At 40.4% G+C, this 17,862-nt stretch overlaps 1 protein-coding gene across 2 annotated transcripts in view; it reads left to right on the forward strand.

Annotated features, from left to right (window-relative positions):
- Positions 1-17,862, forward strand: part of LOC106873830 (uncharacterized) — a 65,687-nt gene that overhangs the window by 35,561 nt on the left and 12,264 nt on the right. Inside the window, exon 8 of one of the 2 annotated variants that reach the window (XM_052969143.2) lies at positions 16,923-17,085. In XM_052969143.2, the coding sequence (XP_052825103.2) occupies positions 16,923-17,085 (163 nt within the window). Of the gene's footprint in view, positions 1-13,198; positions 17,086-17,862 lie in introns of those variants that run through there. The other variant, XR_016242570.1, reaches the window with a different exon arrangement.

A 17,862-nucleotide genomic window follows, 5' to 3' on the forward strand; every position in this document is an offset into this window, starting at 1 on the left:
TCCCGCCATGCCTCTGTCTACCCCTCCATCCTCTCTCTCCCCCTTCGTAGTTTTTCCTTTAAGGTCTTCAGGTTCTGGCTATATATAAATGAGAAACCCATTCTAAATTATCTAGCTGACGTACTACGACGAAATACCCAAGATGCAGATAAGATAGAGATTTTTATTTATTTACGGCCTCAAACATCTCAATACCTTGCGCTTTCTTGTTTCTCTCCATGAAATTCAATTGAATTCAGTTGTTGTCTTAAATTCATGCTTATTCATTTTCTAAGCTTCCTAAATTCATGCTACGTTATATTCTAATCACCCAGAATTCATTGCTCTTTTAAAAAAAAATTACGATTTATGCATTGTTGTCTCTCAAATATTTAAAATCTACAATTAAGAGCCCTCTCTACTCGCTGGCGGTACCTACCCACCACCACTACCCATTTTCCTTTATTCAAAAATTCTTATCGCTCCTTAAAATTATGGCTTTTAAGTGTTGATTTCTCAGCCCAAGAATTACAGCGTGATGTGCTGCTTGACTGGTCCCCCCTCTCCCTCTCTCTCTCTCTCTCTCTCTCTTTATATATATATATGATGATGATCTTTTCTCCCGCCATGCCTCTGTCTACCCCTCCATCCTCTCTCTCCCCCTTCGTAGTTTTTCCTTTAAGGTCTTCAGGTTCTGGCTATATATAAATGAGAAACCCATTCTAAATTATCTAGCTGACGTACTACGACGAAATACCCAAGATGCAGATAAGATAGAGATTTTTATTTATTTACGGCCTCAAACATCTCAATACCTTGCGCTTTCTTGTTTCTCTCCATGAAATTCAATTGAATTCAGTTGTTGTCTTAAATTCATGCTTATTCATTTTCTAAGCTTCCTAAATTCATGCTACGTTATATTCTAATCACCCAGAATTCATTGCTCTTTTAAAAAAAAATTACGATTTATGCATTGTTGTCTCTCAAATATTTAAAATCTACAATTAAGAGCCCTCTCTACTCGCTGGCGGTACCTACCCACCACCACTACCCATTTTCCTTTATTCAAAAATTCTTATCGCTCCTTAAAATTATGGCTTTTAAGTGTTGATTTCTCAGCCCAAGAATTACAGCGTGATGTGCTGCTTGACTGGTCCCCCCTCTCCCTCTCTCTCTCTCTCTCTCTCTTTATATATATATATGATGATGATCTTTTCTCCCGCCATGCCTCTGTCTACCCCTCCATCCTCTCTCTCCCCCTTCGTAGTTTTTCCTTTAAGGTCTTCAGGTTCTGGCTATATATAAATGAGAAACCCATTCTAAATTATCTAGCTGACGTACTACGACGAAATACCCAAGATGCAGATAAGATAGAGATTTTTATTTATTTACGGCCTCAAACATCTCAATACCTTGCGCTTTCTTGTTTCTCTCCATGAAATTCAATTGAATTCAGTTGTTGTCTTAAATTCATGCTTATTCATTTTCTAAGCTTCCTAAATTCATGCTACGTTATATTCTAATCACCCAGAATTCATTGCTCTTTTAAAAAAAAATTACGATTTATGCATTGTTGTCTCTCAAATATTTAAAATCTACAATTAAGAGCCCTCTCTACTCGCTGGCGGTACCTACCCACCACCACTACCCATTTTCCTTTATTCAAAAATTCTTATCGCTCCTTAAAATTATGGCTTTTAAGTGTTGATTTCTCAGCCCAAGAATTACAGCGTGATGTGCTGCTTGACTGGTCCCCCCTCTCCCTCTCTCTCTCTCTCTCTCTCTTTATATATATATATGATGATGATCTTTTCTCCCGCCATGCCTCTGTCTACCCCTCCATCCTCTCTCTCCCCCTTCGTAGTTTTTCCTTTAAGGTCTTCAGGTTCTGGCTATATATAAATGAGAAACCCATTCTAAATTATCTAGCTGACGTACTACGACGAAATACCCAAGATGCAGATAAGATAGAGATTTTTATTTATTTACGGCCTCAAACATCTCAATACCTTGCGCTTTCTTGTTTCTCTCCATGAAATTCAATTGAATTCAGTTGTTGTCTTAAATTCATGCTTATTCATTTTCTAAGCTTCCTAAATTCATGCTACGTTATATTCTAATCACCCAGAATTCATTGCTCTTTTAAAAAAAAATTACGATTTATGCATTGTTGTCTCTCAAATATTTAAAATCTACAATTAAGAGCCCTCTCTACTCGCTGGCGGTACCTACCCACCACCACTACCCATTTTCCTTTATTCAAAAATTCTTATCGCTCCTTAAAATTATGGCTTTTAAGTGTTGATTTCTCAGCCCAAGAATTACAGCGTGATGTGCTGCTTGACTGGTCCCCCCTCTCCCTCTCTCTCTCTCTCTCTCTCTTTATATATATATATGATGATGATCTTTTCTCCCGCCATGCCTCTGTCTACCCCTCCATCCTCTCTCTCCCCCTTCGTAGTTTTTCCTTTAAGGTCTTCAGGTTCTGGCTATATATAAATGAGAAACCCATTCTAAATTATCTAGCTGACGTACTACGACGAAATACCCAAGATGCAGATAAGATAGAGATTTTTATTTATTTACGGCCTCAAACATCTCAATACCTTGCGCTTTCTTGTTTCTCTCCATGAAATTCAATTGAATTCAGTTGTTGTCTTAAATTCATGCTTATTCATTTTCTAAGCTTCCTAAATTCATGCTACGTTATATTCTAATCACCCAGAATTCATTGCTCTTTTAAAAAAAAATTACGATTTATGCATTGTTGTCTCTCAAATATTTAAAATCTACAATTAAGAGCCCTCTCTACTCGCTGGCGGTACCTACCCACCACCACTACCCATTTTCCTTTATTCAAAAATTCTTATCGCTCCTTAAAATTATGGCTTTTAAGTGTTGATTTCTCAGCCCAAGAATTACAGCGTGATGTGCTGCTTGACTGGTCCCCCCTCTCCCTCTCTCTCTCTCTCTCTCTCTCTTTATATATATATATGATGATGATCTTTTCTCCCGCCATGCCTCTGTCTACCCCTCCATCCTCTCTCTCCCCCTTCGTAGTTTTTCCTTTAAGGTCTTCAGGTTCTGGCTATATATAAATGAGAAACCCATTCTAAATTATCTAGCTGACGTACTACGACGAAATACCCAAGATGCAGATAAGATAGAGATTTTTATTTATTTACGGCCTCAAACATCTCAATACCTTGCGCTTTCTTGTTTCTCTCCATGAAATTCAATTGAATTCAGTTGTTGTCTTAAATTCATGCTTATTCATTTTCTAAGCTTCCTAAATTCATGCTACGTTATATTCTAATCACCCAGAATTCATTGCTCTTTTAAAAAAAAATTACGATTTATGCATTGTTGTCTCTCAAATATTTAAAATCTACAATTAAGAGCCCTCTCTACTCGCTGGCGGTACCTACCCACCACCACTACCCATTTTCCTTTATTCAAAAATTCTTATCGCTCCTTAAAATTATGGCTTTTAAGTGTTGATTTCTCAGCCCAAGAATTACAGCGTGATGTGCTGCTTGACTGGTCCCCCCTCTCCCTCTCTCTCTCTCTCTCTCTCTTTATATATATATATGATGATGATCTTTTCTCCCGCCATGCCTCTGTCTACCCCTCCATCCTCTCTCTCCCCCTTCGTAGTTTTTCCTTTAAGGTCTTCAGGTTCTGGCTATATATAAATGAGAAACCCATTCTAAATTATCTAGCTGACGTACTACGACGAAATACCCAAGATGCAGATAAGATAGAGATTTTTATTTATTTACGGCCTCAAACATCTCAATACCTTGCGCTTTCTTGTTTCTCTCCATGAAATTCAATTGAATTCAGTTGTTGTCTTAAATTCATGCTTATTCATTTTCTAAGCTTCCTAAATTCATGCTACGTTATATTCTAATCACCCAGAATTCATTGCTCTTTTAAAAAAAAATTACGATTTATGCATTGTTGTCTCTCAAATATTTAAAATCTACAATTAAGAGCCCTCTCTACTCGCTGGCGGTACCTACCCACCACCACTACCCATTTTCCTTTATTCAAAAATTCTTATCGCTCCTTAAAATTATGGCTTTTAAGTGTTGATTTCTCAGCCCAAGAATTACAGCGTGATGTGCTGCTTGACTGGTCCCCCCTCTCCCTCTCTCTCTCTCTCTCTCTCTCTTTATATATATATATGATGATGATCTTTTCTCCCGCCATGCCTCTGTCTACCCCTCCATCCTCTCTCTCCCCCTTCGTAGTTTTTCCTTTAAGGTCTTCAGGTTCTGGCTATATATAAATGAGAAACCCATTCTAAATTATCTAGCTGACGTACTACGACGAAATACCCAAGATGCAGATAAGATAGAGATTTTTATTTATTTACGGCCTCAAACATCTCAATACCTTGCGCTTTCTTGTTTCTCTCCATGAAATTCAATTGAATTCAGTTGTTGTCTTAAATTCATGCTTATTCATTTTCTAAGCTTCCTAAATTCATGCTACGTTATATTCTAATCACCCAGAATTCATTGCTCTTTTAAAAAAAAATTACGATTTATGCATTGTTGTCTCTCAAATATTTAAAATCTACAATTAAGAGCCCTCTCTACTCGCTGGCGGTACCTACCCACCACCACTACCCATTTTCCTTTATTCAAAAATTCTTATCGCTCCTTAAAATTATGGCTTTTAAGTGTTGATTTCTCAGCCCAAGAATTACAGCGTGATGTGCTGCTTGACTGGTCCCCCCTCTCCCTCTCTCTCTCTCTCTCTCTCTTTATATATATATATGATGATGATCTTTTCTCCCGCCATGCCTCTGTCTACCCCTCCATCCTCTCTCTCCCCCTTCGTAGTTTTTCCTTTAAGGTCTTCAGGTTCTGGCTATATATAAATGAGAAACCCATTCTAAATTATCTAGCTGACGTACTACGACGAAATACCCAAGATGCAGATAAGATAGAGATTTTTATTTATTTACGGCCTCAAACATCTCAATACCTTGCGCTTTCTTGTTTCTCTCCATGAAATTCAATTGAATTCAGTTGTTGTCTTAAATTCATGCTTATTCATTTTCTAAGCTTCCTAAATTCATGCTACGTTATATTCTAATCACCCAGAATTCATTGCTCTTTTAAAAAAAAATTACGATTTATGCATTGTTGTCTCTCAAATATTTAAAATCTACAATTAAGAGCCCTCTCTACTCGCTGGCGGTACCTACCCACCACCACTACCCATTTTCCTTTATTCAAAAATTCTTATCGCTCCTTAAAATTATGGCTTTTAAGTGTTGATTTCTCAGCCCAAGAATTACAGCGTGATGTGCTGCTTGACTGGTCCCCCCTCTCCCTCTCTCTCTCTCTCTCTCTCTCTTTATATATATATATGATGATGATCTTTTCTCCCGCCATGCCTCTGTCTACCCCTCCATCCTCTCTCTCCCCCTTCGTAGTTTTTCCTTTAAGGTCTTCAGGTTCTGGCTATATATAAATGAGAAACCCATTCTAAATTATCTAGCTGACGTACTACGACGAAATACCCAAGATGCAGATAAGATAGAGATTTTTATTTATTTACGGCCTCAAACATCTCAATACCTTGCGCTTTCTTGTTTCTCTCCATGAAATTCAATTGAATTCAGTTGTTGTCTTAAATTCATGCTTATTCATTTTCTAAGCTTCCTAAATTCATGCTACGTTATATTCTAATCACCCAGAATTCATTGCTCTTTTAAAAAAAAATTACGATTTATGCATTGTTGTCTCTCAAATATTTAAAATCTACAATTAAGAGCCCTCTCTACTCGCTGGCGGTACCTACCCACCACCACTACCCATTTTCCTTTATTCAAAAATTCTTATCGCTCCTTAAAATTATGGCTTTTAAGTGTTGATTTCTCAGCCCAAGAATTACAGCGTGATGTGCTGCTTGACTGGTCCCCCCTCTCCCTCTCTCTCTCTCTCTCTCTCTCTTTATATATATATATGATGATGATCTTTTCTCCCGCCATGCCTCTGTCTACCCCTCCATCCTCTCTCTCCCCCTTCGTAGTTTTTCCTTTAAGGTCTTCAGGTTCTGGCTATATATAAATGAGAAACCCATTCTAAATTATCTAGCTGACGTACTACGACGAAATACCCAAGATGCAGATAAGATAGAGATTTTTATTTATTTACGGCCTCAAACATCTCAATACCTTGCGCTTTCTTGTTTCTCTCCATGAAATTCAATTGAATTCAGTTGTTGTCTTAAATTCATGCTTATTCATTTTCTAAGCTTCCTAAATTCATGCTACGTTATATTCTAATCACCCAGAATTCATTGCTCTTTTAAAAAAAAATTACGATTTATGCATTGTTGTCTCTCAAATATTTAAAATCTACAATTAAGAGCCCTCTCTACTCGCTGGCGGTACCTACCCACCACCACTACCCATTTTCCTTTATTCAAAAATTCTTATCGCTCCTTAAAATTATGGCTTTTAAGTGTTGATTTCTCAGCCCAAGAATTACAGCGTGATGTGCTGCTTGACTGGTCCCCCCTCTCCCTCTCTCTCTCTCTCTCTCTCTTTATATATATATATGATGATGATCTTTTCTCCCGCCATGCCTCTGTCTACCCCTCCATCCTCTCTCTCCCCCTTCGTAGTTTTTCCTTTAAGGTCTTCAGGTTCTGGCTATATATAAATGAGAAACCCATTCTAAATTATCTAGCTGACGTACTACGACGAAATACCCAAGATGCAGATAAGATAGAGATTTTTATTTATTTACGGCCTCAAACATCTCAATACCTTGCGCTTTCTTGTTTCTCTCCATGAAATTCAATTGAATTCAGTTGTTGTCTTAAATTCATGCTTATTCATTTTCTAAGCTTCCTAAATTCATGCTACGTTATATTCTAATCACCCAGAATTCATTGCTCTTTTAAAAAAAAATTACGATTTATGCATTGTTGTCTCTCAAATATTTAAAATCTACAATTAAGAGCCCTCTCTACTCGCTGGCGGTACCTACCCACCACCACTACCCATTTTCCTTTATTCAAAAATTCTTATCGCTCCTTAAAATTATGGCTTTTAAGTGTTGATTTCTCAGCCCAAGAATTACAGCGTGATGTGCTGCTTGACTGGTCCCCCCTCTCCCTCTCTCTCTCTCTCTCTCTCTCTTTATATATATATATGATGATGATCTTTTCTCCCGCCATGCCTCTGTCTACCCCTCCATCCTCTCTCTCCCCCTTCGTAGTTTTTCCTTTAAGGTCTTCAGGTTCTGGCTATATATAAATGAGAAACCCATTCTAAATTATCTAGCTGACGTACTACGACGAAATACCCAAGATGCAGATAAGATAGAGATTTTTATTTATTTACGGCCTCAAACATCTCAATACCTTGCGCTTTCTTGTTTCTCTCCATGAAATTCAATTGAATTCAGTTGTTGTCTTAAATTCATGCTTATTCATTTTCTAAGCTTCCTAAATTCATGCTACGTTATATTCTAATCACCCAGAATTCATTGCTCTTTTAAAAAAAAATTACGATTTATGCATTGTTGTCTCTCAAATATTTAAAATCTACAATTAAGAGCCCTCTCTACTCGCTGGCGGTACCTACCCACCACCACTACCCATTTTCCTTTATTCAAAAATTCTTATCGCTCCTTAAAATTATGGCTTTTAAGTGTTGATTTCTCAGCCCAAGAATTACAGCGTGATGTGCTGCTTGACTGGTCCCCCCTCTCCCTCTCTCTCTCTCTCTCTCTCTCTTTATATATATATATGATGATGATCTTTTCTCCCGCCATGCCTCTGTCTACCCCTCCATCCTCTCTCTCCCCCTTCGTAGTTTTTCCTTTAAGGTCTTCAGGTTCTGGCTATATATAAATGAGAAACCCATTCTAAATTATCTAGCTGACGTACTACGACGAAATACCCAAGATGCAGATAAGATAGAGATTTTTATTTATTTACGGCCTCAAACATCTCAATACCTTGCGCTTTCTTGTTTCTCTCCATGAAATTCAATTGAATTCAGTTGTTGTCTTAAATTCATGCTTATTCATTTTCTAAGCTTCCTAAATTCATGCTACGTTATATTCTAATCACCCAGAATTCATTGCTCTTTTAAAAAAAAATTACGATTTATGCATTGTTGTCTCTCAAATATTTAAAATCTACAATTAAGAGCCCTCTCTACTCGCTGGCGGTACCTACCCACCACCACTACCCATTTTCCTTTATTCAAAAATTCTTATCGCTCCTTAAAATTATGGCTTTTAAGTGTTGATTTCTCAGCCCAAGAATTACAGCGTGATGTGCTGCTTGACTGGTCCCCCCTCTCCCTCTCTCTCTCTCTCTCTCTCTCTTTATATATATATATGATGATGATCTTTTCTCCCGCCATGCCTCTGTCTACCCCTCCATCCTCTCTCTCCCCCTTCGTAGTTTTTCCTTTAAGGTCTTCAGGTTCTGGCTATATATAAATGAGAAACCCATTCTAAATTATCTAGCTGACGTACTACGACGAAATACCCAAGATGCAGATAAGATAGAGATTTTTATTTATTTACGGCCTCAAACATCTCAATACCTTGCGCTTTCTTGTTTCTCTCCATGAAATTCAATTGAATTCAGTTGTTGTCTTAAATTCATGCTTATTCATTTTCTAAGCTTCCTAAATTCATGCTACGTTATATTCTAATCACCCAGAATTCATTGCTCTTTTAAAAAAAAATTACGATTTATGCATTGTTGTCTCTCAAATATTTAAAATCTACAATTAAGAGCCCTCTCTACTCGCTGGCGGTACCTACCCACCACCACTACCCATTTTCCTTTATTCAAAAATTCTTATCGCTCCTTAAAATTATGGCTTTTAAGTGTTGATTTCTCAGCCCAAGAATTACAGCGTGATGTGCTGCTTGACTGGTCCCCCCTCTCCCTCTCTCTCTCTCTCTCTCTCTCTTTATATATATATATGATGATGATCTTTTCTCCCGCCATGCCTCTGTCTACCCCTCCATCCTCTCTCTCCCCCTTCGTAGTTTTTCCTTTAAGGTCTTCAGGTTCTGGCTATATATAAATGAGAAACCCATTCTAAATTATCTAGCTGACGTACTACGACGAAATACCCAAGATGCAGATAAGATAGAGATTTTTATTTATTTACGGCCTCAAACATCTCAATACCTTGCGCTTTCTTGTTTCTCTCCATGAAATTCAATTGAATTCAGTTGTTGTCTTAAATTCATGCTTATTCATTTTCTAAGCTTCCTAAATTCATGCTACGTTATATTCTAATCACCCAGAATTCATTGCTCTTTTAAAAAAAAATTACGATTTATGCATTGTTGTCTCTCAAATATTTAAAATCTACAATTAAGAGCCCTCTCTACTCGCTGGCGGTACCTACCCACCACCACTACCCATTTTCCTTTATTCAAAAATTCTTATCGCTCCTTAAAATTATGGCTTTTAAGTGTTGATTTCTCAGCCCAAGAATTACAGCGTGATGTGCTGCTTGACTGGTCCCCCCTCTCCCTCTCTCTCTCTCTCTCTCTCTTTATATATATATATGATGATGATCTTTTCTCCCGCCATGCCTCTGTCTACCCCTCCATCCTCTCTCTCCCCCTTCGTAGTTTTTCCTTTAAGGTCTTCAGGTTCTGGCTATATATAAATGAGAAACCCATTCTAAATTATCTAGCTGACGTACTACGACGAAATACCCAAGATGCAGATAAGATAGAGATTTTTATTTATTTACGGCCTCAAACATCTCAATACCTTGCGCTTTCTTGTTTCTCTCCATGAAATTCAATTGAATTCAGTTGTTGTCTTAAATTCATGCTTATTCATTTTCTAAGCTTCCTAAATTCATGCTACGTTATATTCTAATCACCCAGAATTCATTGCTCTTTTAAAAAAAAATTACGATTTATGCATTGTTGTCTCTCAAATATTTAAAATCTACAATTAAGAGCCCTCTCTACTCGCTGGCGGTACCTACCCACCACCACTACCCATTTTCCTTTATTCAAAAATTCTTATCGCTCCTTAAAATTATGGCTTTTAAGTGTTGATTTCTCAGCCCAAGAATTACAGCGTGATGTGCTGCTTGACTGGTCCCCCCTCTCCCTCTCTCTCTCTCTCTCTCTCTCTTTATATATATATATGATGATGATCTTTTCTCCCGCCATGCCTCTGTCTACCCCTCCATCCTCTCTCTCCCCCTTCGTAGTTTTTCCTTTAAGGTCTTCAGGTTCTGGCTATATATAAATGAGAAACCCATTCTAAATTATCTAGCTGACGTACTACGACGAAATACCCAAGATGCAGATAAGATAGAGATTTTTATTTATTTACGGCCTCAAACATCTCAATACCTTGCGCTTTCTTGTTTCTCTCCATGAAATTCAATTGAATTCAGTTGTTGTCTTAAATTCATGCTTATTCATTTTCTAAGCTTCCTAAATTCATGCTACGTTATATTCTAATCACCCAGAATTCATTGCTCTTTTAAAAAAAAATTACGATTTATGCATTGTTGTCTCTCAAATATTTAAAATCTACAATTAAGAGCCCTCTCTACTCGCTGGCGGTACCTACCCACCACCACTACCCATTTTCCTTTATTCAAAAATTCTTATCGCTCCTTAAAATTATGGCTTTTAAGTGTTGATTTCTCAGCCCAAGAATTACAGCGTGATGTGCTGCTTGACTGGTCCCCCCTCTCCCTCTCTCTCTCTCTCTCTCTCTTTATATATATATATGATGATGATCTTTTCTCCCGCCATGCCTCTGTCTACCCCTCCATCCTCTCTCTCCCCCTTCGTAGTTTTTCCTTTAAGGTCTTCAGGTTCTGGCTATATATAAATGAGAAACCCATTCTAAATTATCTAGCTGACGTACTACGACGAAATACCCAAGATGCAGATAAGATAGAGATTTTTATTTATTTACGGCCTCAAACATCTCAATACCTTGCGCTTTCTTGTTTCTCTCCATGAAATTCAATTGAATTCAGTTGTTGTCTTAAATTCATGCTTATTCATTTTCTAAGCTTCCTAAATTCATGCTACGTTATATTCTAATCACCCAGAATTCATTGCTCTTTTAAAAAAAAATTACGATTTATGCATTGTTGTCTCTCAAATATTTAAAATTTACAATTAAGAGCCCTCTCTACTCGCTGGCGGTACCTACCCACCACCACTACCCATTTTCCTTTATTCAAAAATTCTTATCGCTCCTTAAAATTATGGCTTTTAAGTGTTGATTTCTCAGCCCAAGAATTACAGCGTGATGTGCTGCTTGACTGGTCCCCCCTCTCCCTCTCTCTCTCTCTCTCTCTCTTTATATATATATATGATGATGATCTTTTCTCCCGCCATGCCTCTGTCTACCCCTCCATCCTCTCTCTCCCCCTTCGTAGTTTTTCCTTTAAGGTCTTCAGGTTCTGGCTATATATAAATGAGAAACCCATTCTAAATTATCTAGCTGACGTACTACGACGAAATACCCAAGATGCAGATAAGATAGAGATTTTTATTTATTTACGGCCTCAAACATCTCAATACCTTGCGCTTTCTTGTTTCTCTCCATGAAATTCAATTGAATTCAGTTGTTGTCTTAAATTCATGCTTATTCATTTTCTAAGCTTCCTAAATTCATGCTACGTTATATTCTAATCACCCAGAATTCATTGCTCTTTTAAAAAAAAATTACGATTTATGCATTGTTGTCTCTCAAATATTTAAAATCTACAATTAAGAGCCCTCTCTACTCGCTGGCGGTACCTACCCACCACCACTACCCATTTTCCTTTATTCAAAAATTCTTATCGCTCCTTAAAATTATGGCTTTTAAGTGTTGATTTCTCAGCCCAAGAATTACAGCGTGATGTGCTGCTTGACTGGTCCCCCCTCTCCCTCTCTCTCTCTCTCTCTCTCTTTATATATATATATGATGATGATCTTTTCTCCCGCCATGCCTCTGTCTACCCCTCCATCCTCTCTCTCCCCCTTCGTAGTTTTTCCTTTAAGGTCTTCAGGTTCTGGCTATATATAAATGAGAAACCCATTCTAAATTATCTAGCTGACGTACTACGACGAAATACCCAAGATGCAGATAAGATAGAGATTTTTATTTATTTACGGCCTCAAACATCTCAATACCTTGCGCTTTCTTGTTTCTCTCCATGAAATTCAATTGAATTCAGTTGTTGTCTTAAATTCATGCTTATTCATTTTCTAAGCTTCCTAAATTCATGCTACGTTATATTCTAATCACCCAGAATTCATTGCTCTTTTAAAAAAAAATTACGATTTATGCATTGTTGTCTCTCAAATATTTAAAATCTACAATTAAGAGCCCTCTCTACTCGCTGGCGGTAACCCGCCCTCCCACCCCCTCCACCGGAAGTTCATTCGTCTGTCATTCCTCTGTCATCCCACCCCCTCCACCGGAAGTTTCATTCCTCTGTCATCCCACCCCCTCCACCGGAAGTTCATTCCTCTGCCATCCCACCCCCTCCACCGGAAGTTCATTCCTCTGTCATCCCACCCCCTCCACCGGAAGTTCATTCCTCTGTCATCCCACCCCCTCCACCGGAAGTTCATTCCTCTGTCATCCCACCCCCTCCACCGGAAGTTCATTCCTCTGTCATCCCACCCCCTCCACCGGAAGTTCATTCCTCTGTCATCGCACCCCCTCCACCGGAAGTTCATTCCTCTGCCATCCCACCCCCTCCACCGGAAGTTCATTCCTCTGTCATCCCGCCCCCTCCACCGGAAGTTCATTCCTCTGTCATCCCACCCCCTCCACCGGAAGTTCATTCCTCTGTCATCCCACCCCTCCACCGGAAGTTCATTCCTCTGTCATCCCACCCCATCCACCGGAAGTTCATTCCTCTGTCATCCCACCCCTCCACCGGAAGTTCATTCCTCTGTCATCCCACCCCCTCCACCGGAAGTTCATTCCTCTGTCATCCCACCCCCTCCACCGGAAGTTCATTCCTCTGTCATCCCGCCCCCTCCACCGGAAGTTCATCCCTTTGTCATCCTGTCAACCTCGGCTGTCTCCCGGAACCCATCTAGTGGCCTTGGCCATCCTCTCCCCTACCTTTGGGTAGCGCATTAAGGTTGAGAAATGTTTGCAGGTTGTAGGTAATGTTTTGCTTATGAATTCTTCCAATTGCAAGTTTTCTTTTCAGGTACACGACACTGCTTTTCCTCTTCCCAGGCTACAGGCCCACACCCCCAACACCCATACTGTTAGGATTGGCACTCTCAACGTCGGCACGCTGAAAGGTAGATCTGGTGAAATTGTTGAGATGCTTGAACGGAGATGCGTAGATATGTGCTGCATCCAGGAAGTAAGATGGAGAGGAGGTTCTGCAAGGTTCCTCACAGGCAAAGAACACAGGTACAAGATTTTCTGGGCAGGGAACACTGACGGGGTCGGGGGCGTAGGAATACTTCTAGCGGAGAAATGGGTGGATAAGGTAATCGAGGTCGTTAGAGTAAGTGACAGAGTACTTAAGATCAGACTAGTGCTTCATCATAGATTAGCTACTGTCATCTCAGCCTATGCACCTCAACCTGGGCTACCAGATGGTCTGAAAGACCAATTCTATGACACCCTCTTGCAAACTACCTCGTCGACGAGTGACAGGGACCTTCTCTTTGTGGCTGGAGACTTCAACGGTCATGTCGGACGTCGTGCTGGGGGCTTCCATGGCATACATGGAGGCTATGGCTTCGGTTCCCGCAACGAGGAGGGAACCAGACTGCTGGAGTTCTGTGATGCAACCAATCTTATAGTCTGCAATACCAACTTCAGGAAACCTGCCAGTCACCTAGTCACCTACCGCTCCGGCAGACACTCTAGCCAAATCGACTACATCCTCGCCAGAAATAGGGAAAGAGGGCGGCTTATAAATGCCAAAACCTACCCTGGCGAAGAATGTACCCCACAACATAGATTAGTAGTTAGCGACTTTGGGATCAAGGCAAAATGGGTGCCCAGAATTAGACAGGCTTGGAGAAGAAGGGTGTGGAAGCTTAAAGACCCTGCAAACGGACAGAGACTTAGAGACAAGTTACTTGAAGCATTTAACGAAATAGAAGGGGATATAGCATCATACAACGTGGAAGACAATTGGAGATTTCTGCGGGACAACCTGTTGAAAGCCACCGACCAGATTTGTGGGTGGTGTAAGGTCCCCTCCCAACCCAGAGTAACGTGGTGGTGGAACAAGGAGGTAGACAGGGCTATTAGACAAAAGAAACAAGCTTGGAAGGACTGGAAGAACGGTGGTAGCAGGGAATTGTACCAATGTGCCAGAAGGGAGGCTAGGCGACAGGTTTATTTAGCCAGAGGGGAAGCAGATAAGGAAAGATTTGCCAATGTTCTGCGCCGTGAGGACCAAAGACTCGAGGTATTTCGGGTTGCAAGACAGTGTAGGAGAGAGAATAGTGATGTTGTAGGAGAGAAATGTGTTCGCATGGATGATGGTACGCTTGCATTAAATGAGGATGCAAAGAAAGAGGTCTGGAGATGCCACTACGATAGATTGCTTAATAAAGAGAATGAATGGGAGAAAGAGAGCCTGCCTTATGTCGACCCAATAGAGGGACCAGCTATCCGAGTTGATAGTACCAGGGTAGATAAAGCAATTAAGAGTATGAAGACCGGGAAAGCCCCCGGCCCATCAGGAATCACTGCAGAGATGCTCAAAATATCTGGCAGTGTTGGCTATAGCCTAGTCACCCGTATTACGAACCAGGTGATACACGAAGGAGTCATACCCTATGACTGGTGTAGCAGCATCATAGTCAACTGCTACAAAGGTAAAGGGGACGCTTTAGATACAAATAATTACAGAGGCATCAAGCTGTTAGATCAGGTTATGAAAGTTACAGAGAGGGTCATAGCCCAACTAATTAGGGAGCGAATCAATTTAGATGAGATGCAGTTTGGGTTCGTGCCAGGTAAAAGCACTACTGATGCCTTATTTCTAGTGAGACAGTTGCAAGAGAAATACCTAGCCAAGGATAAACCTCTGTACCTGGCTTTCGTTGACATGGAGAAAGCCTTTGACAGGGTCCCCCGATCCCTTATCTGGTGGTCAATGAGGAAACTTGGGATAGAAGAATGGCTAGTGAGAGCTGTGCGAGCCATGTACAGAGATGCGGCCAGTAAGGTGAGGGTTGGAAATGAGTACAGCAATGAATTCCGGGTAGAGGTAGGGGTCCACCAAGGTTCCGTCCTCAGCCCCCTATTATTTACCATAGTCCTCCAGGCAATCACAGAGGAGTTCAAGACAGGTTGCCCCTGGGAGCTCCTCTATGCTGATGACCTTGCCCTAATTGCGGAGTCACTATCAGAACTAGAGGAGAAGTTTCAGGTGTGGAAGCAAGGTCTAGAATTGAAGGGCCTTAGAGTCAACCTAGCTAAAACCAAAATCCTAATAAGTAGGAAGGTAGATAAAACACAAACCCCTTCAGGTAGATGGCCCTGCTCAGTATGTAGAAAAGGAGTAGGTAGTAACTCTATAAGATGTACCCGGTGCAAGCTATGGACACATAAGAGGTGCAGCAACATCAAAGGCAGGTTAACTAGCAAGTTAGTTTTTGTTTGTGGCAGATGTTCAGGTGCAATAAAGACTGCAAACAAACAGGAAACAACTTCTATCTCATTCCAGGGTGAAAAACTAGAGGTAGTCGATAGCTTCCGCTATCTGGGCGACCAAGTTAGTAGTGGGGGTGGGTGCGCTGAAAGTGTAGCTGCTAGAATAAGAATAGCCTGGGCAAAGTTTAGAGAGCTCTTACCCCTGCTGGCGACAAAGGGACTCTCACTCAGAGTAAAAGGCAGACTGTATGACGCATGCGTACGAACAACCATGCTACATGGCAGTGAAACATGGGCTGTAACTGCTGAGGACATACGTAAGCTCGCAAGGAATGAAGCCAGTATGCTCCGTTGGATGTGTAATGTCAATGTGAATACCCGTCAGAGTGTAAGTATCTTGAGAGAAAAGCTGAACATTAGAAGCATCAGTTGTGGCGTGCAAGAGAGACGATTGCGCTGGTATGGACATGTGGTGAGAATGGAGGAGGATAGCTGCGTGAAAAAGTGCCACACCCTAACAGTTGAGGGAACCCGTGGAAGAGGTAGGCCCAGGAAGACCTGGGCTGAGGTGGTGAGGCAAGACCTTCGTACATTGGGCCTCACCGAGGCGATGACTACGGACCGAGACCTTTGGAAATGGGCTGTGCGTGAGAAGACCCGGCAAGCCAAGTAAGATCGTTGCCAGTGCCCCTGGACTGGTTCTTGTGCGGGTGGCACATGAGATGCACCATTTTGAGCGTGGCCGTTGCCAGTACCGCCTGACTGGCTCCTGTAGGATTTTCGAGCGAGATCGTTGCCAGTGCCCCTGGACTGGCTTGTGCGGGTGGCACATAAAAGACACCATTTCGAGCGTGGCCGTTTTCGTGCAGGTGACACGTAAAAGCACCCACTACACTCTCTGAGTGGTTGGCGTTAGGAAGGGCATCCAGCTGTAGAAACTCTGCCAAATCAGACTGGAGCCTGGTGTTGCCATCCGGTTTCACCAGTCCTCAGTCAAATCGTCCAACCCATGCTAGCATGGAAAGCGGACGTTAAACGATGATGATGATGATGATGACATATATATAGTTCAAATTTACAGAAAGCAAAAGATGAAGACAGGTGTAAGAACAACAAGCAGGTGTATTAATTTGACACTCGAGAAAAATGGAAAAGTCTTTTACGTTCTGAGCCTACGCTCTTTGACAGAAAAGATTATAGGGTAAAAAAAGAGAGAGAGAAAAAAATGTGTAGGCATTAACAGTTCAACATGGTGAAATTATATATATGTATATAATTCATAAATTATGAAATCTCTATACTTTTTGTAGATTTAACACTTGAATTTGAAGAAGGGGAAATTTATGAAAATTTCAAGGAATTCTATGAAGACGTTTTACCTGAGTTCAAAGCAGTGGCACAAGTTGTTCAGTTCAAAGTATCTTGTAATTATGAACCTCATCTCCGTGGTAATGTTTATGTACAGTTCAAAACGTAAGTTGCTTTCTTCTTCCTTAATACACCAATCACCAATGTTCTTGTTGTGAAAGCCATGACCACCACAGTCTCATTTTCCTTCTTTGTAAATCTTATCTACATCCCCCCACTTCCTGTAGCTAAGTAAGAAATCAATATAATTTTTGATTATTTGAGGTTGTTTAACCTTTGGTTGAAAAGCAGGATGGTTTCCATCTTAAATTTAAGCATTGTGTATCTAGGGCTATACTATTCAATGTAAAATGGTAGTGTGATTTGTTAGATATTTGGCTGTTATTTCTCGCAAATTGAGTAACTATGTAGAGGTTCCTTCATTGATTCATTCCTCATAAGTTATTCAATTAATTGATATCTACTGGAATGTAGATATCTACATTTATAAGACATTTATAAACTGTTTATAAGAATGAAACAGCTCTTCACCTCGAAAGATATATAACACTGTGCCTAAAATTGAGGCTAGTAAACTGTTAGGCTATGCTAGTTGTCCTCTACAGGATAAAAATTTGGACAGTGTACACAGCAATGGGGAAGAAGATAGAAACCTTTGAGATGTGAAGCTTTCATAGATTAGGCAGAATAAGCTGGAAAGACTCGGTAATGACCACTGCAGTCCTAGAAAAGCTGAAAGTCTAAAGACAGCCATTGTTGAGAATAAAGTTCTCAAAGTTACCAAGTAAGATCGTTGCCAGTGCCCCTGGACTGGCTCTTGTGCGGGTGGCACATGAGATGCACCATTTTGAGCATGGCCGTTGCCAGTACCGCCTGACTGGC

This window comes from Octopus bimaculoides, chromosome 7 (genome assembly GCF_046866305.1).
Source record: "Octopus bimaculoides isolate indiv1 chromosome 7, ASM4686630v1, whole genome shotgun sequence".
Taxonomy (NCBI): domain Eukaryota; kingdom Metazoa; phylum Mollusca; class Cephalopoda; order Octopoda; family Octopodidae; genus Octopus; species Octopus bimaculoides.